Below are 27,497 nucleotides of genomic sequence, written 5' to 3' on the forward strand. Positions count from 1 at the left end.
CATGTATCCTGTTTTCAGAGGCACAAGAACATCTAAGCACAATTTTTAAAAGCGTGAATATGAGATTTTTTAGTGGGCATCTATTTTTATATGTCCAGGACAATTATTTGGTTGCATCAAAACAGTCAAGTCATATACTGATCCGGCATTTTCTATTATTTGAATAGTCTTGAAATTCCAAGTCAGCCCATGCTCCTCCTACTGCAATGCTGTAGCTCAGTATATACAGTATTGCTACTAACACCACAGGCTTCGCATTGAGTTTTCAAAGCCTCAGAGGACTAAGACTTCTCTGAACTCCTCTTGACCTGCTATTTTTTTATTGGTTAGCTCTTACAGCAATTTTTTTTAATGACAAGGTGGTTATGTCTAACTTGTTATCAGCTTATCTTTGCACAGCAAAGACATCGTTGTTGTACAGGCAGCAGTAACGACTAGTTATTCTGTGAGAGCCCAAGGCTAAAAACAGCTCACTTATGATCAATTAAGGAAATACAGATCTGGAACTGAGCAAAGCCAGACTTAGAGGTAAAAAAGAGAATAAAGAACAAATATCTAACACGTGCAGAATGCATCATATCTAGTGAACTGAGGTGTAATGCTAACTTGCAGGCCAGTGAAGAATAAGCAAGTTGTAGTGTTAGCATACATATAGGAAGGACTCCATTCAGATCACAGAGCAAGGAAGAAGAAACATCATAATATTCTCCCGATGAAGGACTCATAATGATGATTACTGCCATATCCACACATACACCACATTGAAGCCATCAACCTTAGGACCCAGAAGTGGTGGAAGAGTGACTGTAACACCAGGAAAAGGGCGAGATACTGGGAAGGCTTTGTATAACAATTTTAATTGCAATATTTTTGAGACTTTTTGTGTGTAGTATTCATTTATTTTCTTTTTTTCTTCCTTTTTTTTCTGTAAAACTTTGATCTGGAGTGATGATGATTCGTTTATTAGACTTAAGATTTGAATCACACTAATAATGCATTCTTTTTACATATAATAAGATTTTAAACATAAGTACATGGAAATGTAACAAGTCTAAAACAAAATATGAAATGAGGCATCTGAAGGAAATTAAAAGGATGAGAATGGGATGAAAAAGATAAGGTAACAGTCACATAAATTAAGTTACCTCACAGCCAGCCACTGTCGATCCACCAAAAGATGAACTTTATCAATACGAATATTGTTAGCATAGTGGAATCGTTTTGGCAAGTCAGGCGTCAGATAAGGCTTGAAGTGCTGAGGGGATCTTTTGCACTGTGCAAAAGGAAAGAGCTCAGTCATGAGCTTTGCTCAGCATAAAAATAAACCCAACATTCAACATTATCACAAGCATCTTAGTGACAGGAATATAAGCAGAAAGCATATGATTCACAGATAGCTTCTTGGATAACCTGCAGATCTCATTTTTGGCCCAAGAAGCAATGGAGGGAAAAAGCAGCTTTTTTTGGAACAGTTTGAAAATATACTGCTATAACGTGTATAGCAAGTTCACAAATACTGTGGTAAAATACTCCTAAGGGTGAAAGATATTTAGTAGTAGCGTTTAGTCTGTATGTCCATACTAAGGTCACTGGCATCTAGTATATAAGATTACACTTTACAAGAGAAATTTCCTGAGCAGCTTATTTCTGTCACCTTCTATACTTTACCATTCACAAAATAACAAAGAAAACAAAGTACACGTAACGTAGCACAGTCTAGGGTTTTCGTTTCAAGGCTGAACATGTACTCTTATGCCATGTAAATGTCCAGTGCTCAGCTGTTAGCTAAAAGCCTTAGATTTCACATCCACATTTAATGTGTTATTGTAACTATTGTGTTAGCAGGCATGCCATGAATGAGTTTGGCATTGACAGCCTAATGACAACCATAGGAGATACTGCAAAGATTAACTACATGTGGCCATCAGTAGCCATTCCAGCTGGCTGCAAGCATCATGGCAATGTTTCAGAAGTGTTGCTCCTGATCAGGAATCCAGCACTGGGACAACACAGAACATCTAAAATGCTAAGGGAAGAGCTGCTACGAAGCTGGGTAAACCACCCCCCCCAAAAAAAAAGTTTTACCACACCAACTGTCCAAACTATAGCATACTTGGAGTCTGATCTGACATTTTCACCTCTAAGTACTAGAATTGTATATTCTATACAGAATGACATTAATGTGAAATGAGAGTAAGTGTGCCTGAACAGTCACCAAAGAAGCATAGTGGAATCCAGGAACATGAAAAATAAGGATTCAATGGGTTTGCTAGCCCAGGAGAGGTCATTCTACAAAGGATAATCTAATTAAAAGGAAAATTAAAAAAATCAACGTACATTATGACTTTATGTCCATTGATTAGCAATTAATATACGATATACAACTCCCTTCTCTGCCCAAAACTCTTGTTCTAAGAACATGAAAGGGACAAAATACACTATTTATGAACAGAAAGGGGAAGCGGAAGTATCCTGATATTAGGCTATTCCTGTAAGACACAGATGTTACTGTTACATCTCTGTAACTATTAGCAGTTGCAGTTTCAACTAGAGTTGAGAACATGCAAATTGTGCTGTTCCCCTCACATACACTCTTGAACATGACAGGCTCCACATCACACGATGGGGTAGGGGATGTAACACTGAAAAAGCTCCTTCTGCTATTCCCAACCACGGATATAGTACTCTCACCTCTGCTTTGGATGCTGGGGAATAAGGGACGTGTTCTTAGGTATTCATAATCAAGAAAAAAAAAATAAAAAAAGTAAAAAATCACTGCCTTTTGGACTTCAGTGGCAGGCAAAAGCTACCTGCAATATTGCACAACTGGGCTGTTCAACAGTTTAAAGGAAGACCTCTATGGTGGTTTATCAGAAATATACACAGCTGAAACAGCTCAGAATTTTTCCAAGCTGATAGAATTTATTCTAAAACTACCAGAACATCTGTCCACTGCTTGAACTAGGACTAGTCACAGAATAGAAAAAAAACTGGCAATGAAGGAAAGAAGGGAAAACTATGACAATACACAGAGAGCAAGCAGTTTAAATGTTTAACTCACTGTAAATCATAAACGCAAATAAATAAAAAAAGACAGCTTTCCTACAAGCATTTTAGTTTGCCCACCACATTCATCCTACAAGTAATAATGTATATCTTGAACACTAAAAAAGAAAAAAAAAAAAAGAAAAAAAGAGCCAGCGAATTATCTATCTAAAAAAGTATAAGAAAAAATGCATTATCACCTTTCCTTAATAAAATAGGCTTGGTCTTCCATGTTTTGCCCTCTGTTCTGTACTCTCTTGTTTGCACCCTTCAGAGCTCAGATGTCACGGAGTGTACCCACAAGGAGCAATGGTCTACACGGGAGACACCAACAAGCTTGCACCTGCCCTGAAGTCTACATCCATACAGCATGGCAGAGATCCAAGCAGAACTACTGGTATGAGGCCCAGTGGTAGTACAGCATACCTGAAAGTTCTGTGGTTACCTAAGTGAAATGTCATAAAAGATCCTCAAATAGCCATACTGCCTCATGCCAAAGGTTAATCTTGCCTAGTACTCTGTTTCCATTCAGATCTCCAGAATTTCTAGAATCAGATACTTAAAGTTTGTAAGAACAACTGAAGTATTGAATGAACCTTCTTTCTTGTACCTGCTCAGTTTTCTCTAGGCTTCTTAAGTTAGAGGTTGCTTGTGGATCACATTTAATAGCCCTTACAGGCCTGTCCCCCATTAATTTGTCTAAAATCCTTCCTTCCTATTTATATTTCTAGCCTCTACAACACCCTGTGGCAATGTGCTCTACAGTGTCATTATCTGTTTTGTGGTAAAGTTGCTTTAACGTAGTGTGGGTGCAACACTTGTGGTCCAGAGCTAACAGATGCCTATTACCTAAAGCATCTCTGTGTTGTATTCTGTTCTATAATAAAGATACACTCTTCTTTCTCCACGTGAAGTCAGCCACTTTTTTCAAAGTGAAGTACAGAAGACTCTTTTTCTCTGAACAGAGATTCCCCATGGCAAACTTTTGTGCACCATCTTTGAATAACTTCCAGAACTGCTTGCAATTGTACACTGGAATCAAGACACTATTTAAACTGGCACTGTAGCCTCAGTTTTGCACAAATTGTGCTTTCTGATCAGATTCATACTAAGAGGAACTACATGGAAAAATTATGAAAATATTACTCACTGTGAGGTTTTTAACAGTTCCTTCCGAGTCAACTGTTAAAAAGAAAAGAGAAATTTACATACATTTAAACAGCAGAAGGTCCAAAGCCTCATGAGAAAAATTTCAACATGTTTTTTGTCTGTAAAATTGAATTTCTTTATTATCCTGTGAAGATTATGGTAACCATAACCTTCCAGGGGTAGGAATGGTATGTTTCCAAGGGTAACTGTCTGTCAGTGTGATACCCTGTGGAAATACCTAGTACTTTGGGTACATCAAGACAGACTGTAGAAAGCTGTCATGGTACTGACTGCCTACACCTAAAGCTGACACATGATCAGAACCAAATTTTCTTCTCCCACCTAACCTCTGTTGGAAGTATAAGCTTTTTTACATTAAACTGGACCTGGAGCACTTGTCCTGTATTCCACTTCCAGTGGCAGTCACAGAGACAAATCCAGTCTGTCTTAGTACTTTCACCTTCTACATTTTCAAAGAGTGACTTTAACCTTTTGACATTAGCTTTTTAAAAAACAAATCTGAGCACTTTACAGAAGGAAAAATCCTTCAGAAAAAGTAAGACTGTTAGAAGAAATGAGGCAACAATTATGTTAAGACATATACAAAATATCATTGTTCTTTCCACTGCTTATTACTCTGCTCCTGTCTGACTTAGACTGTCTTCTATGTAAAACAAGGAAAGTCTGCTTTATGCTTTATAAATATTGTGCCTACAAATATAAATACAATTAGAAAAGATAAGTAAAACATACAATGGGATCCTATCTCTTATTTGAGATCTGCAGAAATTATACCTTTTAGAATACTCTATGAATTATATATATGCTCACTAAATAGAGAGCTTTCATGCTTTACCTCTTTCCATTTACTTCCTTGATACAGGAAGTTTGGGGATGTTTTGGTTTTGGGTTGTTTTTTTTTTTTTCTCAGTCTGGTACCACAGTATCTGTTCTGAGTCAGAGTCAGCTCACATGGTTTCAATTTTCTGTTCTTTTGAGATACCAGCCAAAGGGCTCAACTAACTCTTGGATTCCACTGTGCTAAGATTCAGATTTTGTAACTTTGTACAGAGTTAGAAATAGTCATTGCTTCAAAAAGACTGATTCTGTCAATGTTGCACAAGGAATTTATGAAGAGCAATGCACTTACAAAAGACCTGAAGTTCCAGTTCAAAACAATAAAACTAGCTTTACTTCAACTTTCCACATGCCAAGAAAACGTCAGCATCTGCAACAAGTTTTTCTAATCTTCAATGTCATCTAAAGAGGTCATTCTTGCAAAAAAAACTCCCAACTTCCATGGATGTTTAAGCCAGGTTAAGGAAAATGGAAAGCTGTTCACTCTGTTGATTATTACTGATTATCCATTTTCCGTATTTATTTATTTCCTGTTATACTGAGTTTGCACTCCCAGAATTGGTCCATACTTACAGGTAAAATAGTCCTTTGGAACATTTCTTGCTCGAATGCGAGCTGCAGGCCCAGCATATATGTAGAAATCAATCTGTTTGAAGTAATTAGTCATATATTCTAACTGTCTGCAGTAGGTCATCTCCATCCCTAAAGGGCAACATAGAAACAGTTATTTTTTATATACAATATATGGCAAGGAAGATGCAGTGAATTACAAAATAGATTAAAACTAGTAAGCACACATATTACACAGAGGAAGAAAATAATGACTCAGTAAAATTAGATTGAAAAAATAACTATATACCATGATCAGCTACAACAATGAGGTTTACACATTTGTGCAGGTTTCTTTGTTTAAGTCCATCCATTAGCATCCCCAGTGCTTGATCTGCTATCTGTAAGGCTTTGATTACCTGTGAAATAAAACAGTTTCATTAGAATTTTTCTTATTTCAAGTTCTTGCTTAAATACAATCATAAAAGTCTAAAAAAGTGAGCTTTTCTGTCAGTTTTCAGTTTCTTAATATTGTTTCTTCTTTTCTTTTTCCATCACTACTAGAATATAGATGCACAGAATTCCACTACTCTACCACAGAATATGTAACTTAAAGAGTGACAAATAGTTTTTTTTCTATTACCTTAGAAAAATTGAGCTTCAAAAAATGTTTATTGAAACAAAAAAAAAATAATCAACACATTCAGATCAAATTTGTTCCTCACTCCAAAATTTATATAAAATATCAGATTTATAACATTCAATACAATTTTTATTATAGTATGAACAAGTCATTTTATGAACAATAAGCAGTGCTTCAAAAATATTTACAGGCATGTATTGCCTGTAAGACCAGGGAGGCATCCAAGAAAGCATGGTGCCCTTCTCTCATGTATACATTCTCCTTAACTTCCTACAGAAAACCATTAACCACCACTTAAGTAATACAGGAGAAATTCAGCACAACCCACCCTACAGCCACTCACAGAGGATGGCTGTTCCGTTAGATGGCACAGCTGTAAGTCCTACAGCAAGAGCAACAGCTGACTGAATCTGAGGACTCCATGTCTGAGCACCTGCACCCTTCTTGTCCCCCTAACTCTGCTGCATTCTCTTGAATGTTTTGTGTGCAAATAATACAATTGCATATACAGTAATGGGGTTTTAAGTCCTTTATGTACCAAGAGACATGGAGCTCCCTTTCCAATCAGGGAGCCTAAAGCTATCCAATAAAGATCAGTTTTTCTGTCCTTGTCCACTGCAACAAGGTCTTTTGCTGAAGACCATTTTCAAATACATTAAACAAGATCATTCCAGGAAGGAGGTGAGGTGATATGAGGAGTCCTAAGCTCCTTAAATACTGATTTTTTTCCTACATGCAAGAAAAAAATGTACTATTTTTGAGTTACAAATTAACAAACATTGAAGTACAGTGTTAGGAATAAATAAAAGAGAGTTTTAAGGATTTGCCAGGCCACAGGTTTCCAAATACCTCTTGGCAATAACCTTGAAGTTCAGTCTAAATATAATCATTAATATTATTGCTAATCATATCCTCTGAAATTATTCTCTGCCGGCCTGTTTGGTTTACACCTCTTTTGATTCACACACAGTGTTGGAATCATAAAAATGGGCTCAACCACAAGCAAGAGTTCTTAATAAAACTTCATAAAACAGTCACAGTAATTTTTAATCTACTCTCCAAATGTTTAAGTTGGTTAAGTTCACAGTACAGCACCATTTTTAGGGCAATTTAGGCTAAGAAAAACACAAAACCTACTTACACCCCCACTAACTGGTCCAAATGAATGTCCAGAAGAATCTGGTTCATCAATATATAAAGTATAGAAATCAGGCCTGAAGTTAGAAATAAATAAGAATGGGATATTATGAGAATTTGGAGATAACATTTCAAAAGAACACTTTCATTAGAAAAAAAAAAATGAGACTTAAAAGGGAATTATGAATAACTTCTTTAAAACTTAAGAAAAGCCCATACAGAAAATATAATAATTCAGTTTCCTCTGTGTTTTGTAAGTAATCAACATGGACTATTTGAAGCTACAATTTCAGAAACAGTATCCAGTGACTTTATTTGGTATTCAGAAATCACTGAAAAACTTCAAGACCTCAGCAGAGCAAGCTGTTCCTTTCTGAGATGTAAGCAGAACTACCACCTAAAGGATCTCTTCCTGATTAAGCAGTGAGATTCTAAAGAGCATCTCCTAATTGTAAATACATTAGGAAATTGTTAACAAATCACCATATAAAAGATTTCACTTGATAACATCACAAATTTCAGCACCACAGTCAGTGGTGACATCTACCTTTCATCCTGAATTACTGCCTGCAATTACTTTCAGATATTTAACCTTTCTTGTGCAATATCTTTCATATAAAGTCTCTCATTCATACATTTAAACTAGAAACTGAACGTTCTGTTCCTCTAGACCATGCACCATGAAAAAAGACACACCAATAAAACTTATACAACAGTACATCCCATTCAGATACGTGCTCACTTTTTCATCTTTTGTATCTACAATCCTATCTTACAACTGGTTAGCTATACTTATACAACAGGCTTAAGTTCAGCAAATTACCATTTGAGATGGTGAGGAAGATTCCATATTTCACAAACACCAATAGAAATTTCAGTGGCTAAGCATTAAAACCTTTCTAAGTGATAGTCTTACAACCAGTGTTACCTCTCAGATTTGGTATAATCAAGCCATTTCAATATTTCTGAAATTCTCTCTTCATATGTAACCGAACTGGGGGGGGGAAAAAAGATAACGATGTTAACAAGGCTTTTCTGATAAGCCCTTCTAATTCCAAGATACATAGAAAGTGTCCACTCTAGTCATACAGTAAAGTCACAGACTGGGATTTCATGAATGGTGCATCTAAAAAAGGTACCAGCAATCAATTTTATTACTCTCATTTTTTATCAAATGTAACTCACTTTTAATGTTAGATTAGACAGATCCTTATTTTGCAAACACAAATGTGATGTTGGTGGCATACTCATATATTTATAATGAAATGCATGCAAAAAAGATTTAAAGTTCTGGACATAAACCTGAAGTACAAGTCTGAATAATTTTTATTCTTTCCAGCAAGTATAAACCTTGGACTTTTATAGTTTAAAAGCAAGTAATGTCTTCAGCAAAATCTTCGTGACACCATGCTTTGTCTCCTATGAAGGAATTCACCCATTAATAACTTTGCTTCCCCCCAAGTCATGCATAAGCTTTATGTTAATAACCTACACTACTCACATGTTTTCTGAGTACCAATCCCACACATCAGTGCAAATCCTTTGTTAACTATAAAGACTTACAGTTATACAATTGCTTTAGATTATTTTTGTAAATGTGAAGAATCATGGACCTTTACTAAAAATCATCGTGAAAATGTAGAAATAATTTACTAATATCAATGCTGTCCATAAGAAAAAAAAATACTATGAAGGTAATTGCTATATTTTCATGTGTGACCTGTGAATTAACTAGAGAAAACATACAGAACTATGATTCAGCAGCAGTGTGCACATTATCACACACCCAAGCAAGACCAGAGGGAATTGATCTAGAGCCTATCTTCCTTCAGTCTTCAGAGGCTTCCCTGTCCTGCATCCTCTTTGCCATTAGTTTCTGCCTCTTATATCCTCTTGCCATGGCTTCCAAGTTTGTGTTCATTATCTTAGGGTATATGTTATCTGAAATCTTATTCTCAGGTACAAGTATTTTTAAAGGGCTATATAGTAAGTGTAGATTTTATGTGTGGAAATATGGTAATCCTTGGTACAGCTTAGCAGTGGCTACTAATCAGTTATAGGATGCTTTCCTAGTGGGAGATGAGAGGTTTGCAGTTGGCTGAAACTTTCAGAACTGTCTAGGAGAGCAGAATATACAGTACCCTTTGACTTTTTCATTGTGAATCCCCTAAATGGTTTTGAAAAATTCAACTAATATTGGTAGTTCTGTGGCATAACCAGGATGATGTGACATGGCACGTATCTCTCAGACTGTTGTTTAAAAACCTTAAATTTCATTTCCTTCAACTGTCGTACAGCAATTTGGATTTTAGGAGTAATTTTCAGGAATCTACTACAAGCCCTGTAAAAACTTACCTGTTGAATACCCTGTACAAGTTGGGGTATGTTTCATTAATCGGAACATCAGAGCCTGGCCAAAAGAAGGTGCCTGCTTTCAAATTTTGGTACATTGCTGTCAGCCAGATCTAGAGTAAAGATATAAACAAATGATTTTATGGCATTTACGCTGCTGGAGGGCCTCAGATCACCGAAGTAAAAACACATAATTGCAGGCGTGCATTTCTCTTTCTTTCACACATCACACAGTTGCTTAATGACCATATGTCATTAGCGGTTTGTTTTCTACACACACATTCTGAAGAAAAATCAGTAGCAATGAAGGCAGTATGTTGCCATTTCTTGGGTATTCTCAGCATAGGAAAAAATCATATAGGTATTTCCGTAATTGGCAAGGAGTAGTAATCTTTCTTCCTGTAGCAAATGCCAGTGAAATGGATCATGAAGATGGAAAAATGATTCAAAGCTGTGTCAGGGATGTTCAGACTTGACATTAGGAAATATTTCTTTATGAAGAGGGTAAAGGAACCAGCTTCCTAGAGAGGTGGCCAATGTCCCAAGCTTGTCAATTTTTAAGAAGCATTTGGACAATGCCCTTAATGACATGCATTAACTTTTGGTCAGCCCTGAATTGGTCAGGCAATTGGACTAGATGATCATTGTAGGTCCCTTCCAACTGAAATTATTCTATTCTATTCTAAAGATATGGATTCTAGTTATATGACTTTATTATAAGAGGGAATATTTCTATTCATTTTAAAGAGTGCAGCTGTGGTTCTCTTACAAACCTGATTAAATCCTTCATGAAACAATAGCACCAAAACCTGGGTACTTGAGTATACTGTAAACATGACTACATGGACACACAGCGATACATACGCATACAGACACATGTAAATAAATATATAAATGTAAACTAAGTAAATATACTATATACTAAATGTGTATTTTTTATATTTTGTACTGTTATCACAGCTTGATATTTCTAGTAAATAAATAATATTAATCATAATTATAGGTACAATCAGGGTAGGGTTTTTTTTATGAAATGTGCCATACATTATCTATAAGTGTTAATTCTGCTGGAAATTAAGATCTTTGCTATTCTTTTCATTGCTTTTATATGCCTGGACTTTGTAAGTGTATTTGTAAATGGATATAATCTGGAAGTAGATTTTCAGATTTAGTTTTGTAGCTAGTTGTCAAAAGAGAAGCAAAAAATTACCCCACAATAAAAGCCTGTCAAAAATTTACTGTGGCTTCCTGTGGCAAGAGATCCATCCCTATACTAGGCAGAATATCTAAGCCTTTTTTACTAACCGCAACATTAAGTGACATTTTTAAGTCTTGGAATTATCATTTTAAGAGTTCTTTTACTTTGATAAAAAGCAAACTGGTTTTGTAGGCAGCCTATAATACAAAACCTACAGGATATTTAGCACATACTGCAAATATATCACACAGCTTTGCATTTTATTCTATTTTTGTTTTTTTTAATAACATAGTACATGAGCCACTCTAGACATAAAGCAATACCATGATGAGAAATAAACCTACTGGCTGCCCCTTCCACCATGAAGGTTTGAATTTTTCTGTTCCCGAAAGTGAGAAATGCTCGTTCAAGTGTACATCATACATGTTGTTATCAATAATGCCATGAGATTCTGGATACAGTCCCTGCAAAATGAAAATGAACAAAAAAACCCTGCTGAGTCTTGAAATCAAATGGAGCCTAAACTATGTTGCAAAGCACACTATTGCAGTGTTGTAACTATTTTTAGGGCTGTTTTATCACAGAAACTGAACATGCTTTCCTAACTCACACAGATCATCAGATTCCTGTCAATGAATTGAGTGCCTGTCAAGATCCCTTGATTTTCTCCATTTGCTCCCCAGCCCAATTAAAACCTGATGTGCTATAGATTAAGTACCATATGTGTCATGTGGCTATATATCAGCTCCCAAACCCATCCTAAGCCACACTTCTATCAAATGGCTGTGTCCTTACACGTGCTCACTTATATCCAATTAAACTGTCAAAGATCAGGCATAACTGTTTCACAGGCCGGAATCAGATAGCATACATATATAGCCACATAGATCACACCTGTATGTACTATCTCAGCATATTCCTTTCGTTTTTTACTCCTATAGCTTAAATTCCCGTGTCCCACAAAAAGATTGGCACCACAAAATTATTTCTGTCATCCAGGTAATGAAACGAAAAAATTGAAAATTCTCACTTACTGTTACAATAGTATAGTGGTTTGGAAAGGTTTTGGTGGGGTAAACAGCTCTCATATATTTTGAATGCGTGCCACATGTTTCTGCAACAAATCATGGAATTCATATAAATTTGCTTTTTTTTTTTTTAATTTAGAACTAACAGTCTTAAAAACAAACAAACAAACAAATCACCACAGTTAGTTGCTGTGGTATTAGAGGAGAAGTGTGACTTCAAATGAAGACGCATACATTCTGGTGTCTGTGACCCAGACCTACCATCCCACTGCAGTCAGTGGACCCTGGACACTCAATTCAGCTGCCTAAAGCCTAGATGCTTAGAGACATTTGTGACATTTTTAATGACCCTGCGTGGCCTTCAGATGCTGCTCCTAAATCCTGTCTGCCAACCCAAATGAGTGTCTCAGATATTTCTGAGATCCAAAATGGCACTAGACATATATGTTTATGCAATAAGACGGAAGCCTCAGGTCACCCCAGGCAAGATATTCTGCAGAGCTGTGCAATGACCAGAGGCATGGGAAGGACTCAGTTGCTCAAGCACCAAGTCCAGTGACACTTAAGATACTCTCAGATATCCAAGACATCTGCATGAAAGTTGGCGGTTTTGATGCAAGATCACTGAGAGATCTGTGTCCTCCTGACAGCTGCTGAAGGCCACCTAGGACGCCATAGCAGTCTGAAGTGTTAGAAACATAGTGTTGGAAGAAGGGTTTGCCGGAGTCAAGAAGATGCTCAATATGAGTTATGCATCTTGCTCAACTTTATTAGTTTCTAACGCTACTTATATAGAACCAATACACATGCATATTCGTAAAGCAGAAATAAAATTGGTTAGTAGTCTCTAAAACGTGCGCGGTTCTCACACCCCTAATTATCATGACTAAAATAAGCATTCTATCCATGTAGCTAATTGTGTTGCTGTGCTTCAGCCTTGTAGTTTGTTACTCCCTATTTTCCCATACCGGTCCCTATCTTTCTTGGCCCTGCACCTGCTTTCCCAGCAGCTGTAGCTTGTTACAGCCACAGCCTGTTGGCACAACAGAATTACTTGGTCTCAGGATTCAAGAATAGCTCAAGGCTACCTTTCTTGTTAACTTCAGCACAGCAACTTCAGTACAATTCTGATTACAGGCCTATGCTAATACCACGCCTGGATTGTGCAGATCTTCAGAGATTCTAAGGCCATGCTTCTGCAGCCATTCTCCTACAACATAGGTTAATGCAACAATCTGTCCTGTAGCACCCTCTGTCTGTCGGTTGAGCTGGCTTGTTCTCTGAGCTCATGCACTGCACCACTGCACAGACTGTACTAACCATAAACACACTGACTACAATGAACGTGAACACATCTCATATGCAGTCACCTCCAAGAATGTATCTAAATGTAGGTGTCCTGCTCTGGAGTGAATCCCACCCCAGGTGTCCTACCTTTATCTCCATACACTGTACCACTTTTCAGCAATCCAAGGCACTTACCATGCCCAAACACCTGTAACATCTAAATCCAGTGTAATATCCAACTTACTCAACCACAAAACCAAGGTGTGAAGAATGGAAGATGTCTTAATGCCATTTTTAATCTAACTTGCGTGGAAAAACAGTTCTGTATTAAGCTGAGTCAGATGACTACGCTCAAACACACTTTATACTTTGATGTACAGCATTTCAGTCAAAGAACAGAAACTGATTTTAACTAAGGAAGCTCAACTACACAATGAAAGGCCGAAATTTTGTTCAACAAAACTGTTCTGGTGTAGTATAGAAAAAAAGGCTTAAAGAGTGTTTAAAGACGGGCTGGAAAATGGACAAATAAATGAGAAAATCAACATAATTTTTGATGGATTTCTCTTAAAGGGTAAAGGAGCTGCATTCATAATGTACATATTCTAGAACAACTAGCTTGATTAGCTCTACTGAAAATCCTAGGTTAATGGACTTAATAGAGAGAAAATATTTTATACTCAAATCAATGTCACTTTTTTTTTCTTTTGCAAACAGAGGAATTTCCCTTTCCTTTCCACTACCAATTTCTGAGAATAATTAGCATGAATATGTATAATCAACTGTTAAAATTGACTACAAATATAAGTAATGCTGAATTACACTTCTTTGTGTTTGAAAGGATTTCCTGGATAAATAAACATAGCATGATTTTCATGCCTTTTGTCAATTTGGCACTTCCTTTTAAGTTGTTTCAAAAGACTGGAACTTAAAACTGACTTCTGTGAACATGATTTCTTCACTGACTCAAGTTTCTTCCAAAGTCAGAATGACATCAAAGAATAAAATCTTTGCACAAGAAGTCAGGTTTGCACACTGCTTCAAGTTCAAGCTTATGGACACTCTCATTATCCACAAACAAGATTGTTAGTTATTCAGTAAAATGTAGTACTTCATAACAACCATGTGAAGTTTTCAAATGAGCACAATAGAAACACAATATGATATATTCAGAACAGATACAAACACTGTCAATTTAAACTATTACTGCTGAGAAGAAAAAAATAAATATGCAGACATTTTGTCCAGGTACAAAGTATCTTGAGAGCTGAGCTCTAAAGTATTCAGGACATTTTAACAGTGTGCAATAATTGGTCTCACTTTTTAGAGCCCTTTACAATACAAGCTAAAGATCTTCAACTTACTGTTTCTCCCAAGATTCAGAAATACTTAGAAACAGTTACTTGTACCTTACTGCAATCATATCAATATATTAAATTCCACCAATATGTAAATTACATTGCATTGAAGTCTAATGTAATAATATTCACAGATAAAACTGTAGCTTCTCTTTAATATCTTATTAATATGTATTATTTGATATCTAATATAGATATTAGGAAGAAATTATTTCCTGTGAGGGTGGTGAGACACTGGAACAGGTTGCCCAGAGAAATTGTGGATGCCCCATCCCTGGCAGTGTTCCAGGCCAGGCTGGATGGGGCTTTGAGCAACCTGGTCTAGTGGAAGGTGTCCCTGCCCATGGCAGAGGGGTTGGAACTAGATGATCCCTTCCAACCCAAACCATTCTGTGATTCTATGACTCTATGTTCTTAAAATATTTGACTTTGACAAAGTGCATCTTTGAGGAAAATTTCCCAATACCCAATGCATTTTTTCTTTGTATTATACTTTAATGATGATCTCCTTATCATCTAGAATTTTTCAATGGAGTACAGAGAATGCAGGAAATCCTTCTCTGGAAGTTTTTTCCAGTCTTAAATTGTATTTGAATGCACATTTCAAACTACTTATTTAATGAAAAGCTGATGACCAGTATTAGAGGTCTTTTTTTAAAAAGTCATGTTTGCTGTGCACTCAAATACAAGAATTAATGTCAACATATAATAATGAAAATACACAACTGATGAGGGAGACGTGATTTGTGATTTTTCTTACTGCTGAGCAACACATATGCATGAACACACAAAAGGGACTGGAGAGGTTGCATGCAGACTTTTAAAGAAAATAGTCAAAGCACTCTTGGTAACTTACTGAGTTTTTGAATATTTGGCAGCAAAGAGCTCCAAGTTTGCAAGTATTCTGCTCTAAACCCATCCATTGAAAAAAGGATAAGTGGTGGCAGATCAAACCTACAAGAAAATATGAGTTTGTCATTGTAAAGGAGTTTAGACAGTTGGTGACTTGTTAAGATCTTTAACAATATAAATTCTATTTTTAAAAGCAGGATCCAGACATTTAATGTACTTCCCAGAATTAATATCACAGTGTGAGATAAACAAATAGTTCAATTTTGAGAGCAAATACACAATACTCCTGGAAAAAAAAAATACTGGAGAAATAGAATACAAGCTAGTCAGTATATCCAGAACCTACAAAAGAAATTGGATTTGTTAATCTTTTAATAAAAATACAAATAAATACAAATGCTGCTGACTAGTATCCAAATACAGACCCAGAGTTCAGGGCAGCCAAAGTGCCTCTGTACATAGCGATGGGTTGAATTCTGTCTCTTATTCCTTAGTTCATCTTAAAAAGTCTTTCAGGGCAGCTGCACAATGACTGTAAAAGTACAGCAGTCACCCAGCAAGCAGTTAGGGCCAATTAGCCTCAGCTGAGAAACATAATCTATTTGCAATGCCAGGTTTCGGCTAATCCCTTACTTTACCACATTTCCTCTGTGAAGACATCACTAAGCAGTCCATGTTCTTTGCAGATTATACCTCTCATGTCACCCAGCTCTCATTGAGCTGGAGAACACTTCTTTTCCTCAAGGACCCTGACAAACTGAACTCAAAGCTACGAAAAGAATGCAGCAACTGCTAGTTTGCTTACGGTAAGACTTCATGTATATAAGGATAAAAGCCTCAGATCTGACTTCATATAGTAGATATGATAAAATAGGCACAAGCTGCAGCTGATCTCTAGAACAGTATTTAAATTCTTGTTATAAAAATTATAACTAGGAGGTGCCAGCTGTGCAAATAAACTTCAAAGTTATTAAACATACTTTCTCTTAAGCAACCTAAAAGGACTCTTAAAGAAAAATGCATCAGCAGTTATGAAGTGCTGGTGCTATAGCACCTTTTTTTCATAACACCAAGTGACAAAATCAGTGGGATCAAGTAATCTGATTTTTCAAATTCAGTCTTTTAGTTAACCATCGTTATATATTTCATAATCTCCTCAGAAACATACAAAGAAACATAAAAATGGTAAACCTAAAATTAAATTTAAAATGTAGTTTGAAGTAGGTTTCGCTACATGTAGTACCAAAAAAAAAAACCCATCTGTTTGTAATTTATAGGAATTATAAGCCTGGAAAATACTGGGGGAGAAAATGGTTGATAAAATGCAATTACTGATAACTGACTCCATTTTTTCAAGTAATACTTCAAGTGTTAACTATGAAAAAAAGAAATTATATATTCACATCAGACAATAATCACCATCCCAGTTTGTTTTTTTCACAGTGGTCTTTCCAAAACATGGAAGTACACTGGCATTAATGTTTGTATAAAAACAGTTTGTATAAAACAACTTCCTGATTTGAATCTGAAATCAAATGGAGCTTTATATAGCAATTATGTTTACAGCCCTTAAAGAAGGTCTTCTCCACTAATTTCCAAGTTGTAGCCTGTGAAACTGTGTTAACTCAGCAAGTTATTTGTTAACTTAAAAAGTGTATTTCTATAGCTATGTTGAGAGGCTCATGCAGGAACCCATGAAGAGGCCACAATACTACAGCTACTATTGTTATAATGAAACTAAATTTGCAGTAAAATAGATAGAATAACGGATAACATCACAAATACCATAAATGAACCAGAAAAGAATTTTTTTTTTTTGAGAACAACTTTTAAACTATGTTTCTGCAATACTGCACAAATAGCAAAATATCTATAGGTAGATGTCAGAATTACCATGTTACAGTGTTTGTAGACATACGGCTAATTTCATAGCTTCCTTCTTCCACACCTTTCTTTTGGCAGATAATTCAAGTAAAAAAAACCCAACCTGTTAGTTAGATAAAGGACTGCAATCACAGATTCTAACAGTTATTAAAGTTTGCATAAGGTGATTTATCTGAATTGTCACAGATACAATATGGTAACATAAAATGGACTATGAACATTTTGTGATACATGAACCTTGAGATCACTCCCACAATTTTTCTAGATCTTTGCAAGCTGACTTTTAGTCTGGATTTGTACTCTGCTCTAAACCGTAAGTGATAAATTAATGTGCAACGAAATGAAAAAGGTTTTAGAAACAAAAAACATTGCTAGCCACAAACTACTACTATAGAATATTCCTCAGGGCAGGAACCTTATTCTCAGTAAATATGAACACCTCATGAAGACCTGCTTAAAGCCACTGGAGTATTTCTGACCATCACAATGATTTTATTTGCTAAGAAGACAAAATTGTTTTATCCTACCCAGCTGGACACTGAGGAGTTTCAAGTGATATACATGGTTCTTCTGCCCAAGGTATTTCATCTAAAAGAACAAAAGAAAATACTGAGTCAGCATTAAAAAAACCCAAACAAACAACAAAGTTTTCTAGTTGATCTTTTTAGAGTTGTTCTTGGTACATTTTCTGCTTCAATACAGAATTATAGAAACACAGGGCTAAAGATCCCTTTAGAAATCATTTAGTGTAACCTATTAGTTAATCAAACCTGTAAATGGCTAATGCTTACAATATTAAGTTAAAAATAAAGCACATACACTAGACAGACAAGCAAACAAGTGAAAGAAGGAATCACTATGAAACCTTAGCCTAATTTTTAGCTGGTTTTAAATGGAAAACATTTAAACTGTATTCTGTCCACACTGGATTACTGCCTTCTTTATTTGCAGATACCACTTATGCATGTAAAGATGATTGCCAGCGCTCTTTTTAGCCTTTTTTTTTTTTTTTTTTTTTTTTCTGTAAAGAGCCCAAACTCCTTCAATCTTTCCTTGTTGACCATGGCTTTCAAATTTCAAGTAATTCTTTCTGTTCTCCTTTGAATATTCTCCATCTGCTTCACAGCTATACTCATTTATGATGTTTGCCCATCTCTTTGGAAGAAACAAAGGAGATCAATAAGAGAGGAAAGAAGGAAAACATCTGAAAAGGAAAAAATACAAAGAGAAGCAGTGGCTGTTCAAGTTCTTAGCTCACACAGAAAGCTTCTCTCCCACGAAGCAGCCAAAGGCAGGGATGTACAGTGACCTTAACTACAGGTAAATTCAATCAGCTTAGCACCTAATCTAACTCGAATGCTTTTTAACTTGCATTTAGGTGACAAACACAATTTTGCAGGAGCTGCCTTAAATCTCTGCCACCTCACCAGATAAAGGAATTCTGATAACAGAGACCATGTTTTATGCCACTGGTATGCTCCTCGTGTGTCATTCCTGTAATCTGATTTTACTAGTGCTAGTCTTTGAGTGTTTAGCCAGAGTCTGTATGAAACACAAAGATATTCACACATACATAAGATATAAGAAACACCATCTGAAAATTAATTTCTAATAAAAAGGATGGGATATTTTAAATTAGGAATGATTACTATGATATGTACTTTGGATCCCATGAACTTTGAAGCAGAAAACATGTCTCCATCTATTAAAAAAAAAAAAAAAAAAAGGAAAAAAGGAAACAATCCAAAAGCCCCACATTTAGTATACTGCTGCAATATTCAAACATTCTGTGTTTCTTAGGAATGGCACACATTCACATTGTTCTCCAGAAACTATTTTTTCCCAGTCAAAAGTACCAAAAAGCTTCACCTTAAAATATCTTCATTCTCAAAAATGTCACTGTAAAACTCTAATCTTGAGAAACAAATGCATCTACCTTTATATTTGCCATGTTTACCCATCTATTTATTTCACAGGAAAGTTTATATATATAAATCTTTTTGTCTTTTGATTTACCTTTGCAAACACTGTTGTAGTTTACACAGCAGTCTTTTTTCTGCAAGCAATCATCCGAACAAGAACAGTAACTTCCAGGTATCCGTGTCTCACCACAACGGAAATTAGTGCACCTCCAAGACTGGGCTGAAAATTGGAAGAAAAGGGTTATGATTTGGCTCATAGAACCTCACGTAAACTCCTTTGTGTGGAAATCTCCCAAACAAGTAAAGAAAAAAAAAAACAAAAACAAAAAACCAAAAAAAAACCCAAGAGTTTTTGTTGAACTATAATTTTATATGTCCTGCTTGAGTTGCTTTAGCAGTTTTGTCTGAAAGGAAAGCTCAAGATTTTCTTTAACACATGAAGTCTATTTCTGTGGCCATGGAATGGTAATGCAGAGTCATAGAGTAATTTACTTTATTCCCCTTCAATCTTCAATGCCTTCCACCTTTCCAGGAAGATTAAAAAAAAATAATAATCAAACCATCAAACCCATATTTTTCCTAAAGAAGAGAAAGAGAAGGAAGCAGATCTTTTTCCTGCTCTTGCACGTGATTCCCAGCAGACAGCAAAAAAAAGAGATTTAAGGGCTGAAGCAGGCAGAAAAAGCGATAAAGGTGAAGAAACATCCAAGCAGCTGCTGGGAAAGCAGAGTAACTGGAGAGGTGTCTGGCCTTGATGCAGAGCCAGGCTGCTCCCCTGGAAGATCAGTGCACTACTCCAGCCCCAGGCACCCACCAAGCACTGCATGAGGCTGGAGAGTGCACCTGACAAGGAATCACCCATTTGTTTTTGAGAGGGAAGAGGTGCTGGCACAGCAGCATTGTTTCAGGGCCCTGGTCAAAGGTAGCCTGTGATTTCTGCTCACGCTTATCCACAGCTTTATCTGGGCCAGGAAATATGTACGGCAAATGCTTTGGTTATCCACGAGGGAAAAATGTACAGGGATCTGATCTGAGAAATACATAGGAAGATTTTGTGTCCTGCCAGGTCACCACCACCACATCCTTCTCTCCCTGAGGGAATGTGACATAGCTTCTGTACGTCTGCATAAATACAAGAATGTATCCTTTTCGTATTAATATCACATGAAAAAAACAAACTCAAAATAAAATGGAAACTAGTGAGCACTGCCAGTAGGGGAACATACTTGGCTCCACGCAGGTGTCTTCATAGTCCCAGCAGCAGTCCCCACGCTCCTTGCAGCCGCTGTCACACTGGCAGCCAGGTACCTCTCTCCTGTGTGGCTCATTGCACTTGTGCCTGCAGCTGACTGTAAGGAGAAGGCAATGATTCTGCGTGGTTGAATAGCTCTGTCCCAGAGAGGTCAATTAAATGGATCACGGACACAGGCTGCAGCAAGAAATGTGCTGAAACATTTCCCAAATCTGTTTCCTAAGTCATTTTCCAATGCCCACTAGCACACGGGTCAGCAAGGTGAAATGAAAGCTGTAGGAAGTCCTCTGGACATTGAAGGTCCTGGTGGCTGTTTGGGCCACACTTGCCCAGAGCCTGTGGCAGGGCTGTTCCTGTAGCAGATCTCCCTAGGACCAGTGGCACAGGAGACAATGCCTAGGTGTCTCCCCCTCCAAGCATGAGGAGCAGGAAGCTGGCACGTCCCCTGCTCATTTCTGGGTCCAGGATGCAAGAGGAAGAATAACTCCCACTTTGGATGCTCCCTAATATACATGGCAGGGAGCTGTGTGGGATGGGGGTTCCCTCAGGGCTGGGCACCCAGAGCCATGGGGGCTCCCCAGGGGTGGCTGGGCATAGCCTGGGAGCCAGGGCACATCCCACCGCAGTGGGGCAGCCAGCTGGGGGGACCAGGGCAGCCCACCCCAGGCACTGGGCACTACCCTGGGGACAGGGACAGGCCAAGGCCAGGCTGTTGGCCTGTGGGTGGGCCTGGCTCAGTGGGACCCATGGCCATGCAGGGCATGGCTGTGCGGACCTGGAGACCCGCCCTGCTGCAGCATTTCTGGGGCAGGGACTGATGGCCCCAGGGGGCTGAAACGGGGTCCTGGGCCATGGGGGCAGCCCTGGGGGGTTGGGCAAGGCCCATAATATGCCTTACTAGTCCACTTCGGACTCTGACCATATCTCTCCCACTTAATCATTACAAGGTCCATTAGAAATCTGCAGGTTTGGTTGTTTTGATCAAAAGAAAGAAAAGGCTCCAAATGAGGGGCCTTGTGCTGGAAATGGAGACGTGTTTCCTCACCACAGTTCTGACACATTCATGCAAGGCAAAGGGAGAACTCTGGCTCTCCTGAGGACCGCTGAGGACACCTTAGGAAAATGCCAAATCTCCAAAGATCACGCACAGCTCCACACCAGCCTCCACCAGGATGAGCCTTGTGTCTGCATTCTCTGTACTGCAGAAATACTGTTTGAACCACCCTGAGCACCTACATTTCCGGTTTTCTTGTCCACTCACACCACTAGACAAGGATAGGTATAACTACTCATGTTTGCTGGTGCAATTTATTAAAGTTGCCAAAAGGTTCATGCTTTTGTAGGCTGTACTGGCTACAAAATTTGGGCTTTAATATCCACTGTGTAGAAACCATGTAGAGCTAAAATTAGTTTTTTCAAGAAAGCCAGTTTGTTTCACAGGTAGAAAGTTCTCATGTTGAACTTTGCGCTCTTAAGTTGCTTACAGCAACTATTGTTCAATGCAAGAAAGCTTTGCAAATAATTAGAATAACAAACAATATATGTAATGAGCATAAATGGATCTGTCAAAAGTAGAGATGAAGAAAACTAATTGAGGGCTACAGGTTTTATGACTGGAGTCTGTTCTGTCAAGAAAGAGCTACAATTTTTCAGAAATGTACCTAAACATAGGCAAAGAGCTTTTCTGTGCTTCTATGGCTGAAGTTTAGAGTATTTAATTAAATTTTTCCTCTATCCATTGGCGTTTGAACAACTCAGAGTTGTTAAGATGGTCTACCTGATATTAAATGATACAGAATGGTGAGTTTAAGTCAGAAAAAATACAAAAATATTAACCTTTTCCTCTGACTGTATTGGAACTGTTCACACCCTTCATAATTTGCAACCCATACTTTTAATTTCTTTACAATATTTATATAACTGTGCAAGGTCAGGAATTTAGTGTTTCATTAACTTTTATTTGGAGTAGTTATTACTACTACAGGAGCTATAAAGAAATTCACATTGAGTATATAAACAGAATCAATTGCACTATAGGCCAGGGCCTCCTGACTCCTATCCAGGCCCCTTCTCCTGAGACCACAAGCCTCCAGCACCTGTCTTGACCGCAACTCCTTTTGCTCCTGAACACCACCACTCTTTCCCACTGCCCTTGCAGCAAATGCAACTGCACAAAGGTGCACGCTGCTAAGGGCTGACGCTTCACTTCCCACTCTGCAGTGTATGTTTGGCTAATTCATCTTTCCCAAGTAAGTCTGGTTATGAAAGCAGCAAATAATGTTAGTCAGTCCCTATTTAGGGTTGCTCTGCAGCACCTGCAGAGGCACCAAAATGCTAACACACTGATTTGTTTCCATCTTTCACTTACTACAACTATGACCAAGTTCCTCAGGTAAATGTCAGTGAAGACTCGAAGTTGTGGGTATCTACATATTTTACACAGGAAGTTGTAATAAAACATATGTAACCAACAACTACAATTCTATCTCACTTTATTTGCTAGGCCCATAGTATTGAAAAATCTCAGGAACTAAGACTTGATGAATAAGTAAGTGAATAAGTTCAATGTGTTGATATATGTGTTGATTAGGAATGAGAAAGAAACTGTTTCCTTGAACTCCTCCACTATGACATTACTATTGTTTTGCTTCTAAAAGGAGTGTTTTATTTAATTCATCATGTGGTGTGTTTGTTCTCATTTGACTTGACTCCCTAACAACAAAATGCTACTTTGTTTCTCTAACTAAAAAATAACATTCCACCAAATCAAACCATTATCCCCTTTATATCATAGCTTTATTGAACTGAAGTTTTCAGTTTTAACAGTAGCCACCGGAACTATGCCAAATGTACCCACAGCATGAGTCCCGAAGATAGTCCGATGATATTTCTTCTACAAAACATACTGGTTAAATAATTGCAGGATATTATATGTAATAAGATAACTCCTATCTCAAATTTTCCTAAAAGTTTCCTTAAAAAAAAAACAAAAACACACCAAAACAAAACAAGATTTCCATACCTGTTGTGGACGAAGTTTGACACTTCTAGAAGGAGAAGCAAGGCATTCAGTACTTTAGGACAGGTTTTTCCAAGTATAGATTGTGAGTGTACAGTTTCTATCCAATCCAACTTCAAGAATGCAAGAAATTTATTTTCAAGGCTGGTAAGTTTTCACAGAGCATTTACATGCTCTGTGAAATAGCTGCTGAAGACATTTACCAGATCTAGCTTCGGTGATAATTATGCTGAAAGTATCATAAACATACCTTGCTCCTGGTCTCCACGGTTCAGTCCTAGTCCTAAACCTAGTCCCAGGGATACAACCACCAAAGCACAAAGCAGAACCTGTCACATAGACACAGGAAAATTAAAGTTCACAACTGTGATAAACTATTAGGTCTATTGGAAATTAACTGTGTGATTATCATTTCTATGAATGTATGATTTCTTATGAACTAATAATTTCTCTGAACTTGTTCATCAAAAAATTGGAGACATTCTGTGCCTGAAGATAGAGGAGGCACAAGAATGATAATCTTGTGAACTCCTTACAAGCCAACACCTCAATATTGCACTTTTAACCTGTGGCCAGTCCCGTGTTGTAATCAGGGAAGTCTTTGCTCGGGAAAAAACAGGAAGCAGTCAATATATTTACCTGTTTTGCAAATTCTTTATCTGTGTAAAGAGATGGTAATTCATTTTACTTAGCTTTCCCTGAAATGCTCACAGGGATTTCTTAAGAGACTCAGCTGGACTGAGGCTGCAAGTGTCACATTTCCATCCACATGCCAGTTTCTCATAAGTCACCCCATTAGCAACGTTAAAGGAAACTGGAAAGAGACAAATAACCCAAGGAAACCTCGTAACAGAAAGTAACATAACCTTTGAGAGACTGGGGAAGAGCTGAGGAGGCCTCTATCAGCTTAACAGACACTCAAGATGAATGGCGATGTATGCTGGCTGAAAGGTGCAGTGAAAAGTGACAACCCTCTCAGAGTATTTCACAGTGTATGTACTTTTCACTAAGGCAACAATGGGACAGAAAATGCTTATCACAGAAAACCACCATAAACCACCCCAGTTTACTTCCCATTTTTCCCTCAGAGCCTTCTTTTGTCTCCTGCCATTTCCAGGAACCACCAGGCACTAGCAAATACTAAGATTCAAAATAAAGTAGAAATAAGAGAGGCTTACTCTTATGCTCAGTATTACTGTATTGGAGCCTCGTAACTGAGACTACAGCAATTACAAGGAGCTAAGAAAAACTGCATGTGTGAGTAGGATATAAACAAGTGTACATACACTGTCCTGTTACTTTTTGCCCGTCCTTGCTCACAAAAACACCCTATTCTCCTTGCTACCACCCAGCCTGTCTTGCAGGTGCTGGGCAGAAGTGTAGCAGAACAGGGGGGACTGCTCAGTTCTGAGGTACAGGTGTACAGCTTAGCCATGGAGCAGCTCCACACTGGGACAGTCCAAGTGCACAGTATTCCTTCCCATAGGCCAGGAAGCCAGAAAGCATACGAGCCAGAAAGTCAGGAATGTGGCACACTCCCAACTAGCCCTCTAACAGGGACAACCAAGAGACCTAACTGTGGGCCTGGCATAGCACATACCACTTCCTCCAGACAGATACAGTCAGAGGGGCTCCTTCCAGACCCCCCACTTTCTCCTCCTGCTGCTATCCTCCTTGCGACTGTGCTCAAGAATTTCGTCTCCCCTTGCTTCCCACCCTCTCCAGCTCTGTCACTGATTTTTCCCCAAGCAACACCAAACACCAGCAATGCCAAAGTTACTTCCTTCGCACCTTCTCTCTCTCAGTTTTACTTTCTTCCAGCTGCTCATTCCCTGATTTTTGTGCTAGAGAAATACCCCAAAAGTAGGAATGGAAATGGAATTGCTGAAAGAAGTGGGTAAGAGACAGATGGAATAAGTACGTAGGGAAAGATTGTCCAAAGTGGCAGAAATGCTGAAGACCCCTGAAGAAAGACCCCAGATGTGATGGCAGCAGTTTAATCCTATGTCCAGTCAGCAAGGACAGAATCAGGAGGTGCATTTGGGCTAGAATAGTGGCCATTCTTTCTGGGCAGGGAGGATAACACTGCCATGGTGACCTAACAGGTCTTGTCACTGAGTACAGATAAGCCAAATCACCATGGCATGCACTCTTCACCTGGAAGTTCACTATGGCTTTACCCTTCATTTTCATTAAAATTCACATTTGTAAATTAAAATAAACAGAAAATGCTAAATTGAAAGTACAGCTATTAGAGCAGGAAACATTTCCACCACTGCAAGCAAAGAGGGAGATGAAGTAAAACCCAAAAACTTATAACAGGTATACAGATGAGATGCTGCCTTTATTATAGCATTTACAGAAAGACTCTGGAATTTGGAACATACATCCTTGAGGTGAAATAACATTGGTAGCACCTACTGAAATCCTAAGACTTTCCACAGCTAACTTCTATGTATCAATTCAGGACTATGGATACTTATTCATTAAAAAATTCTTCCTAATGGATATGCTCTGCTCTCTAGAGGACTTACTAGACAGTGTGATTGCTGTTTGTACTTGTACATAATTCTCTGCCTAAGCTTTCAGGAAAAAAGTTGCCAAGGAAGTACTTCATGCATATTGTTTATCAAAAATGGTGTAAAATACTAAGTTTACACCTACAATGTTTAAATTTTGTTTTTTCATATAGACAGAAAGAATTAATATGTTTTAGGATACTTATGTTTCTCACTTTATTCTTCCAAGTGCCTCTTGAAACTATAATTTACTTTCCTTCCTAGTTAGGCCTTTTTCCCACATTGTTTCTCATGATTAATTTATTTTTACTGAAGACTTAAGGAAAAATGTCTTTAATTTATCTTCTCTTTTGTTCTCAGCTTCCAGCATTTCCCTCATATTTTATGAATCCTTGCACAATGCAGCATTAAATAGGAAGTTCTACTATGTGAAATTGTTCTGATGACCTAAAGCTGAAGAGTGTCATAATCTAACTCGCTTTTTCATAGGGCTGTTCTGAAAATTAAGTTTTGAGTCTTTCTAAAACCAGTACCTGTCATTTTCTTTAAATTCCAATTTACAAAGGCAGTATCTCATGCAAACATATACACATACATATATTATATGTAATTTGTTTCTTTCGTAGTCACAAACAGAAGCCTAAAACTGTGTTATTTGCTACAACAAAAGATTTAAAAAACATAACAAAACCCCTACACATTACTATTTACAGGGACTCTTAAAGCCCTGGGGAAGAAGGAAAGAGTTAACCATGATTATTTGACTTGTGGACTGACAATACTGTACGAAATGGTTCATTAGTCTTTTCCCATGCCTTGCTTCCCAAATGTTCTTCACCAACACCTTTCCTACATGTCTGTTTTGTTAATGATTAATCCAAAGATAAATAGTAATCAAAAAGGAATCATGGCTGCTTTGGCCACAAGTACATCAATTTAAAACAAATGCATAAAATAAAAGATTGAAGCAATGTCTTTGCTGTGCAAAAGAACTGTCAGGTTGTTATAGTAAAACAAAAAGCACAGTTAACTGCCAGAAACAAACATATTTGCTTGATAAGTACCAGAAGAACTTTAGAAAACTGCCAGTGAGGGTAGTACATTCATGCAGTAAAACTCTGAGCACCAATTACTAAGCTACCATGGATGATCATATTAATACAATGAAACTTCTAAAAGTCTTGCAGATTTGAGAATTGTTAAACTAGCAGCCCTGAAGAACAGCATCTACTTACAGCACAGGTAGCTTTGTATTTCAGCAGGGTTTTTTTCTTCACATACTCTGTTTGTTTTAAAGGCACTTCATTCAAACAACTGCTTTGATACTTAGTAATATCATCCTGAAGCTCCATTTTGCCAAGATCTGCCTCTCAGCTGCATGTACGCTGCGTTCTTCAGCCTCCCCTGCTGGGTTAGCTGTGACTAAGCTGCTGCTCCTGCTTCAA

At 37.6% G+C, this 27,497-nt stretch overlaps 1 protein-coding gene across 3 annotated transcripts in view; it reads right to left on the minus strand.

The window, feature by feature from the left end:
- ENPP3 (ectonucleotide pyrophosphatase/phosphodiesterase 3) overlaps positions 1 to 27,497 on the minus strand; it is a 43,759-nt gene extending 16,262 nt beyond the window's left edge. For 2 of the 3 annotated variants that reach the window (XM_040597560.1, XM_040597562.1), the window contains exons 1-15: positions 27,288 to 27,497; positions 23,784 to 23,862; positions 20,489 to 20,611; positions 19,357 to 19,482; positions 17,868 to 17,928; positions 15,461 to 15,558; positions 11,966 to 12,045; positions 11,276 to 11,395; positions 9,737 to 9,846; positions 8,310 to 8,375; positions 7,386 to 7,458; positions 5,912 to 6,020; positions 5,626 to 5,754; positions 4,196 to 4,227; positions 1,146 to 1,273 (exon numbers count right to left, since the gene is read on the minus strand). In XM_040597560.1, coding sequence (XP_040453494.1) covers positions 1,146 to 1,273; positions 4,196 to 4,227; positions 5,626 to 5,754; positions 5,912 to 6,020; positions 7,386 to 7,458; positions 8,310 to 8,375; positions 9,737 to 9,846; positions 11,276 to 11,395; positions 11,966 to 12,045; positions 15,461 to 15,558; positions 17,868 to 17,928; positions 19,357 to 19,482; positions 20,489 to 20,611; positions 23,784 to 23,862; positions 27,288 to 27,404 — 1,451 coding nt within the window. In that variant the 5' untranslated portion in view covers positions 27,405 to 27,497. The remainder of the gene's footprint in view (positions 1 to 1,145; positions 1,274 to 4,195; positions 4,228 to 5,625; positions 5,755 to 5,911; positions 6,021 to 7,385; positions 7,459 to 8,309; positions 8,376 to 9,736; positions 9,847 to 11,275; positions 11,396 to 11,965; positions 12,046 to 15,460; positions 15,559 to 17,867; positions 17,929 to 19,356; positions 19,483 to 20,488; positions 20,612 to 23,783; positions 23,863 to 27,287) is intronic. The other variant, XM_040597561.1, reaches the window with a different exon arrangement.

This window comes from Falco naumanni, chromosome 6, assembly GCF_017639655.2.
Source record: "Falco naumanni isolate bFalNau1 chromosome 6, bFalNau1.pat, whole genome shotgun sequence".
Taxonomy (NCBI): domain Eukaryota; kingdom Metazoa; phylum Chordata; class Aves; order Falconiformes; family Falconidae; genus Falco; species Falco naumanni.